The following is an 8511-nucleotide window of genomic DNA, read 5'->3' on the forward strand; positions in this document are numbered from 1 at the left end:
ATAAAATTAAACATCGACTGATGCAGAAGTGAGTACAAGGAGTGGTTGCTGACAACAGACCTTCAGGAAAAGAGGAGAAATCTAAGAATTGGTTATTTGAGCCTGTTGAGACCAAGGGCAGCGAAAATCCATCTTTAAATAATGGGACTCTGACAGATCAGACATATAATGGTGAAACAGTCAATTAAATGAAAACTTCTAGCCACCTGGAATGAAATGCCCATCGAAAGCAAGGCTCTAAGAGGCTGAGTGGCCATGCTGTAGAGCCGCATGAGAGGCGCAGAGACTTCAAGTTCATATCCTAATTATTTGGCTCAAGTGTCCACCTAAAAGCTAAGGACCTTTTATGATTGTGATGGAAGAACGTTGAATTTCTTACAGAGGCAGAAACAAGGAGAAGAGGTAGTTATTGGAGCCTGGGGCCCAGAGTCAATCAATAGAAGCTAGAACTATGCCGGGCCTGTCCTGCAGGAGCTGGACCATGGAAGAACTGCAGCTGCTGTTGGAGGTGCTGCCAAAGCAGAGAAGGAAGGGAAAAGATGTTCGACTTTCTCCTGTCCTCCAATCTCACACAGAAGGCAGAAAATATAATTTGCAGGTATCAGCTCACCTGTGATATGGAACAGAGGAGGAGGAGAGAAATGGATCTGAGAAATAAGCCCAGAACTGGTACAGATAGAAAACCTCTTCTTCAGAGTCTAGAGATGTACCACCAGCATCAGATTCTAGTATACCTAGAAGACAATTACCCACGTCAACCCAAGAGGAGAGACAACTAAGGATAAAGTTTTGTTCATTTATATCAACAAAATCTGAAGAATACTTGTGGAAATCAACCCTGAGTGTACTAGACCAAGGAGAGAGCAACATACTTTTAGATTGCCCTGAATATATTGATATGGATGCATTTACCAGAGATCTTTATTTCGATAGACTAATTTGAGTAGCCTGATGTATTCGAATTGTTTGCTTGGCTGGTTGACTATATCCTGGACGAAACGGTAGTTTACTAAAAAAAGTTAAGATGTTACAGTCCTTTTTATCTGATGTCATATTTTATTTGACTTAATCTAGCACCTAAACTGTTGTTGTTGCTGTCTGTTTGATTGTTCTTTTTACTTAGTTGGGTAAACAAAATCTAAATTCTTGAGGGATCTGAGTCATTGGTAGTTCTAGCAACATAGGGTTACTGTAGTGGCAATTCTTTTCTTTTCTTTTGTTTGTTTATGTAATGGGTCGTTTTCCTCTAGCTACTCTTAAGATTAACATCTTAATTATTTTCAACACTTTGACATTCTTTATTGTGGTTTTCTTTATGTTTATCCTCCTTAAGATTTCTTGAAATTCTTGGCTCTGTGGGTTCATAGTTTTCATTGAATTTGGAAAAATTTAGGCTCTTATTTCTTTATACTCCCTCTCCCTTTTTACCCCTTTGGGACTCTAACTGCATGTATGTTAGACTGCTTGATATTATCCTATAGGGTATTTGTTTGTTTTTCCCCCTGACTTTTTTTTTTTTTTTTTGTACTTAGGACAGCTTCTATTTCTAGGTCTTCAAGCTCAGAATTTTTCTGTAGTTTATAATCTGCCGTCAATCCTATCCAGTGAACTTTTCATTTCAGATATTGAATTTTTCAGTTCCAGAACTTCCATTAAGTTTTTAAAAATCATATTCCCTTTCTTTCCTTATTATATTCTTGTTTCCCTTCAAATCTTTGAACTTAATGAGTATATAATTTATAATAGCTTGTTTAACACCTTTGTCTGTTAACTTTATCACCTCCATCTTTTCTCAGCATGGTTCTGTTGATTGATTTTTCTATTGCTTGTAGGTCCCATTTTCCTACTTATTCATACCTTGTAATTTTTTTTAGTAGATGTTGAACATTTTCAATGTAATATTGTTGAGAAGGTGGGTTTTGTTTTTTTCCTTTAAACAATGTTGACATTAAGGTAAAGGGATGAAGAAGTACAAATTAGTAGTTACAAAGCAGTCAGGGGAATGTAAAGTACAGCATAGGGAATATAGTCAATATTATTGTAATGGCTGTGTGTAGTGCCAGATGGGTGCTAGAGTAATTGGGGAGATCACTTCATAAATTATATAAATGTACTGTACACCTGAAACTAATACAAAACAATTTTTAAAAAGAATGTTGAAATTTATTTGGCAGGCAGCTATTTGTGAGTCTCTTTGATCATTTCAACAATTGCTTTTTAAGCTCATGATATAGGCTAGGTTAACACTATTATTAAGATGTGACCTGACTGAGTTCTCTACTGTATACTCTGTATAATCTGTCTCCCAAATTATGGTTGTCTTAACCTTTTGTTTTCTCAGCTCCTTTCTATGCTCAGTAAATGTCTTCAGGTAGAAAGTCAGGGCAACTGTGTGGTTTCCCTCATTTGTTTCCCTTCTTGCAAGGATCACCATCCTACAGTGTTAGTTTGCCCAATAACTGAAAGCAGTTGTTTCATAGATTTGGTCCAGTTTTATAGGCATTTATGATAGAAGAGCTAATCTGTTATTCCCTAACAGGGGAACTGCAGTTCCTTTTCTAACATTGAAGGATGTATGTCTCCCCACAAATATTACTTTAGCTTTATCCCACAAGTTTTGATATGCAGTATTTTGTTTTTGTTCAATTAAAATATTTTATGATTTTCATTATGGTTCCTTCTTGAGTCCATATTGGGTTATTCCAAATAATATTAATTCTGTTCCATAATTATGAGTGTTTTTTTAACATATGTATCACAAATAAATTCTGGTGCATAGCTTATTTATTTATTTATTTATTTATTTTTACCTTCTTTCTTTTTTTTTTTTCAGTTGAAACAGGCACTGTTTAATAACTGACCAGATTACAAAAATAACTATGATAGATACTTTAGTTCATCCTTCTAATAAGCTTGTTGATCTGGTCTTTCCTGTTGCCAGTGTCTGCACTTTCTACAAAATGGGTGGTCTTTTTCTTCATTCCACCTCGTGGAGAAGACATCTTGAAGGGCAATAGGAAATTGTTTGCTTCTTTGACGCGTTTTCCAACAGTGTACATCTCGTGAATCAGATCCTCCATGCAGATGATGCCATATTTACCAAGAGAACGAGCAATCAATGTGTTATCTGTCAGGGCAATTCACTTTTTATTGATTTTGGCATAACCACACTTGTAGATCAATTCATTGACAGACTTCAGGTCTGGGCACTCCCAGGCGACATACGGCTCCTTTGTTGAGCTTAGCAAAGGTGCCATTAAAGATCTGGAGAAGACAAAGAAACTACAGCACCTTTCGGACCTTGGGGCTCACACCATTGATGTCTCTTATCATGAAGACAAACTCCAATTTGGGTTCCACGGGTTCATAGAAGTTGCCTGCTTTTCTTGCCATCCCACTCGTCCGAGTCTCAGTTCTGCACATCTGCCTATATTCTTTGTAATAGTGCTTAGTTTTTTCATAGAAAAGCTTCCTCCTTGCCTTTCAAAGCATCTTTTGGACAAACTTTTTTCAAAGGCGCTTGATCTTCAGTTCTGCGAAATTCCTTCGCTTTTTCTTAAGGGATTCTGGCTCCAGGTGGAAGCGTGGGGTGTGCAGGGCCTGGTAACTGAGCATGCAGAGCGTGACCCAGCTGCTTGCTGCGCTCTTTGCCACTTCTTCTCTTCTGCACCCTTCATGGTTCCAGGCAGAAAAAGAGCTCTATCTTTTTAAGAACTGAATTTCTTAGCGTTGGTGAAATCTAATTTATGAAAAAAAAGTTATGGCTAATTCTTTTTGTGACCTACTTAGAAAAATTTTGCTTATCTCGAGACCATGAAGATATTCTCCTATGTTTTCTTTAAAAATATTTATTGCTTTGTTTTTCACATTTAGGCTTATGGTACATCTTGAGTTATCTTCCTAGCCCCAGCCTGGAAAGGCAGGAATGGAGCCCTACAGTCCTCTTGGATAAATCTTGTTTTTTTGGGGGGGAATATTCTATGTAGAACATTATAAAATGTCCAGAAAGGAATCATTTTGGTGCATTATTTTGCCTATAAAGCAGCTTAGAAAGATATTACCCCCAGCCGCATCACAGGACTGTCCAACCTATAGAAGCTGAAGCTGCAAGAGCTGCAGTCCTAAGCCTGGCTCCACCCAGTGCAGCTTGAGGAGCTTCCCAGGCTCAGGGTGCTACATCTGGTCCAAATGGGGATGGAGACACTGTCTGGTGTTGCTTTCCAGGGCCTGGGCAGTCTCCATGTCTTAGTGTTAGACAGGGAAACAGGCCTCCTGCTGGATGGCAGCCTCCAGGACCGTAGTCCCCAGGTGCCCCCGTACATACATATTCTGGGTGCATCCTTGACCTGCCAGTGTGCCAATACCTGGGTGGGGCCCTGGCTTGGATGGTCTTCCAGAACATGCATGCACATAGTATCACACCAGCTGCACCAGCCAGAAGTTGGGGGCTGCCCCAAGAATCTCTTTTCCCCTTTCTCTGGAGCCACTGCCCCAAGACTTTGGGGTTGGAACTCTTTTTGGGCAGCTCTGCTCTGCTGCTTCTTCAGATCTCCTTGCCTCTCCTATGGGAAGCCAGGAACTCTTGGATCTTTTGTCTTCAGGCCTTATTCAGGACGCGGCTTCAGGATCTGAGGGGTTGGAAGGGTAAGGGTAAGAGGTTCCTCTATGACATCTTTGTGTCCCACTGCAGGCAAGACCAGGATTGGGTGAAGCAGGAGCTGCTGCCTACTCTGGTGGGTAGCCAGGGGCTGCACCTCTGCCTCCCTGAGTGGGATTTTGAGCCAGGCAAGGGTGTGGCTGACAATGTGGCAGAGAGCATAGCAAGCAGCTGGGTCACGCTCTGTGTGCAGAATTGCCAGGGCCTGCACACCCCACATTTCCACCTGGAGCTCCGCCTGGCCACCTCCTTACTGTTGGCTGCCCCCCACTCCCAAGTGCTGTTGCTGGTCTTCCTAGAGCTTATCTCCCACCACCAGCTCCCCTGCTACCATAGACTAGGTTGGCTACTCTGCAGTGGAGACTATTGCGTGTGGCCTAAGGAAGATGAAAAAAAGAATGACTTCTGGGCTTGGATGGGGAGCAGGCTGGGCAGCCTGGGTTGGGCTAGAGTGAGTACATGTGTGCTGGAGGATGGAGATAGGAAAGGCAAGCCAGCCTGGCAGGGATATAGCGGGTATAGGTAAGTGCATGAGACTGAACTGAGCTTCTGGTGGGAGATGGAGGTGCTGTGTGTGTAGAGAGGATCAGTTGGTGGCTTTGGGAACACAGGCTTTGGGAAAAACCCAGGAGGTTGACTAAGAAAATTTGAAGGATGGCAGGTGGCCGTGATGTATGTGAAAAAAAAATCTCAAGATATTCAGATCCTTAGTAAATTTACTAAATCCATGATTGACTTAATTATACTTTTTGTTTTTTGATGGAAACCCACATGAGAAAGAGGGTGAAGGGGTTGGAGTACAGAAATTGTAGTCTGGAGGAAATAAAGTAGAGAAATTCAGGGAGACAATGGGAAAGAAAGGAGAGTTATAAGTACTCTTAAGCTATGAAATGAGGTCCAGGCCAAGTTTAAACTTCTAAGCTATGAAATGAGGCCCAGGCCAAGTCCAGATCTTCAAAGGGCAGAGAGGCTCCTTTTGCCATCTGGGTTTTAGGGGAATTGATAGCTGAGGGCCAAAGAGCTGGGAAGCTGTCCAGGAGGCAGTAGCCTGATTGCCTGTTCCCACATTAAAAACATGAAGGCGTGGTCATATCTATCTTCTTGTTCGAGCCTCACAGCAGCACTGGGAGGGTAAACCCACCCCCTTGGCACTCTGTGCTCCAGCCGTGCTAAACTACTTGTAGCTCCCAGAATACCATAGGCTCCTGCCTCTGGACCTTTGTATGTGCTTTTCCTTTCCCCAATTTCTTTCTTCTGGGGAACCACTATGTATTTTAAGATTCAGCTCAGTCATCACTTGCTCCAGAAGCCATTCCTGGCCTCTCAGCCTCTGGGTTCCCACAACTTCTTCCACTTCCCTTTCTCAAAGTACTGGTCACACTGTACTGACCCTCACAGGTCCTGGGCCCTCTAGAGAGAGCAGTGGTCTCCAAAGGAGGATGCACAAGAAGAGCCACTAGGGAGAAAATATTAAAACTTCTATTTTTTCTTTTTCTTGTATTTCATTTTATTCTGAAGCTGCCCTGCCTGACTGCCTTTTAGCCATCTGGCTTTGTTATGTTATTGAACCATTGTATCAGTTTCCTCTTCAGGCCCTGAGCTATATCCTCCCTCAAAGGGTTTTGGAAGGATTAAAAGAATTAATATTTATAAAGTACTGAGAGCAGGACCTAAGAATGCATTGTTCAATAAAATTAGATTCTCATGTAATTATATATGTACGATATGCATATTATTTATAAGGAAATAAATACACATATGTTGGGAGTATGTGTTCAAAAATGTTTTACTGATAGAAAACGCTACTAATTTACTAATAGGAAACTTGATCGGGAAAGTTTGGAGATCAGGCCCTGGGGACAGGGACCAGGTTTGATTCATCTGCGCATCCTTAGAGCCTAGTGCTGGACGAGCACTGAGAGGGTCTTGAAAGACAGCTGTACACAGAAAAAAAATTTTGGTGGATGCTGAAGCAGAGAAGTGGGATCTGGTTCAGGTTTTCTTGTTTATTTCTATATGACACTGACCAGGGACATTTGTCCACTTGGGACCTTCGTTTTCCTCTTCTGCAAACTGCCAGGCTTTAATTAGACAAAGGCTATGGGGAAACCAGAGAACAATTCCAGGCTGGATTTAGGGGCGAGGGGCGCCCTCTAGTGTCTCTCTCTGTGCAGCCTCACTTCCATTCCTTTTCACCGCAGACGATCCTGAAATGAACGTCCTAACTTGACCCTGCAAACTCGCCATTCCAGCTGCAGATCTTGACACTCTCACAAATATTTCGAGCCCTTCTAGCACCTCACAGTGCCGCACTGTTTCTCGCTCCACTCACACCACCCCCAAGGCATCGGTGATCTTTTCTTTAAGCAGTGTGGCGATGAGAAGAAAAACTTTTGGAGTCACATGCCCAGCAGTTCAAATCTCAGCCCTGGCACTTATTGGCTGGCTATATGATTTAAGCAGGTCACTTCTTCTGTTCAAGCCCCCATTTCCTCCTTGTAAATTAGGAGACATACTATCCACTTCATAGAGCTGTTGTTGTAAGACTTCAATAATAGAGTACTTATAGGTTGCTATTCCATTCGCTAAACAAAGTCACATGAGTTATTACTATAAATAAGTTGGAATATGTTTCATATATATAAAATATATAATTAAAACTAAGCTATAGAATTCCCCTAATTTTAACAATAATCGACATGCTTTGAGCACTTGCCATATGCCAGGTACTGTCAATTTCCCCACAGTTTCATAACTATTATTAAAAATAATAATAGCCAATAATGATTAAACTCCTTTTGCTAGCCATGTACCAAACTCTTTATATACGTTTCCCCATTTATTTCACACAAACCCCATCAGGTAGATGCCATTATTTAATTCTCATTTCACAAATGAGGAAGCTAAGGCATAGAGGTTAATTTGCCTGAAATTTCACAACTAGTGAGTAGCGAGGTCTACAACCTGCATTTAAAAATGAGAAGTTTCAGACACAAGCACTTGACTCCAGAGTCCATGATTTATCTGCATTATCTCATTTAATCTTCGCAACACCTGCAATGCAGGTTCTATTATATTACCTGCATTTTAAAGATGAAAAAACCCAAAGACAAAAGAGATCTTGCAATTCGTTTAAGGCCACAGCTAGGCAGTAGTTGGGTTGGAATTTAGATCCATGTCTGACTACGAATGCACATTGTCAACCCCATGTTAGAATGCTTGTACTCCAAAGTATTTACAATGATACCAAGCAACTGCTTTTATATTAAAATTATTCAGAATATTATTATTCTAACAATGATTAACATTCTTCCAACTCCCACGAAGTACCATGCTCTGCACTAACTGACTTACATAATAATAGCTAACATTCGCTGTGTATTATTAAGACCCAGGCTAATCGTCTTAGTTGCCTTATTCATTGAAACCAAGAGACTTCGATGCTGTTATTATCTTTGCTTTACAGGTGAAGAAAGCGAGATTAACAATTGATTCAAAGTCATGCAGCTTAACTATGAGGTGGAAATCGAACCTATAATTGTCAGGCTCTCTCCCGCCCACCAGTCTGGTCACCTCTAATCACTCACTGTCATCATTACTTGTTTCTGATTTGATCTCTCCCCGGCCTGTGGCTCTCGCTTGTCCCCTCCAACAGACTCCACCCCTTCGGCTTGAGTGCCCGCCCACTGGGCGGTGCCGTTACCTCGGAGCCTGTGGAAAGGACCAGGATGGCAACAGGCCCCGCCCTCACGCCTAGAACCTATGCGGATCTGTTCCGGTGCCGAGGACCCGGAGAAGATGACACGTCTATTGGCTGACGACATCTGAAGGGCAGCAAGCGGAGGGGCCGCTCG

The 8511-nt window shown here is 41.8% G+C and overlaps 1 protein-coding gene and 1 pseudogene across 1 annotated transcript; one reads left to right on the forward strand and one right to left on the reverse strand.

Annotated features, from left to right (window-relative positions):
* Positions 1 to 2891: 2891 nt before the first annotated feature.
* On the reverse strand, positions 2892 to 3677 carry LOC107513565 (annotated as a pseudogene).
* A 248-nt stretch (positions 3678 to 3925) lies between these two features.
* Positions 3926 to 8475, forward strand: LOC107513563 (toll-like receptor 12). Its single transcript, XM_016150384.2, is given in 4 exon segments — positions 3926 to 3930; positions 4068 to 4459; positions 4462 to 5179; positions 8313 to 8475. Coding segments are annotated over 4 exon segments (1278 nt in total).
* Positions 8476 to 8511: the final 36 nt, after the last annotated feature.

Source organism: Rousettus aegyptiacus, unplaced genomic scaffold (assembly GCF_014176215.1).
Source record: "Rousettus aegyptiacus isolate mRouAeg1 unplaced genomic scaffold, mRouAeg1.p scaffold_m13_p_1, whole genome shotgun sequence".
Lineage (NCBI taxonomy): Eukaryota > Metazoa > Chordata > Mammalia > Chiroptera > Pteropodidae > Rousettus > Rousettus aegyptiacus.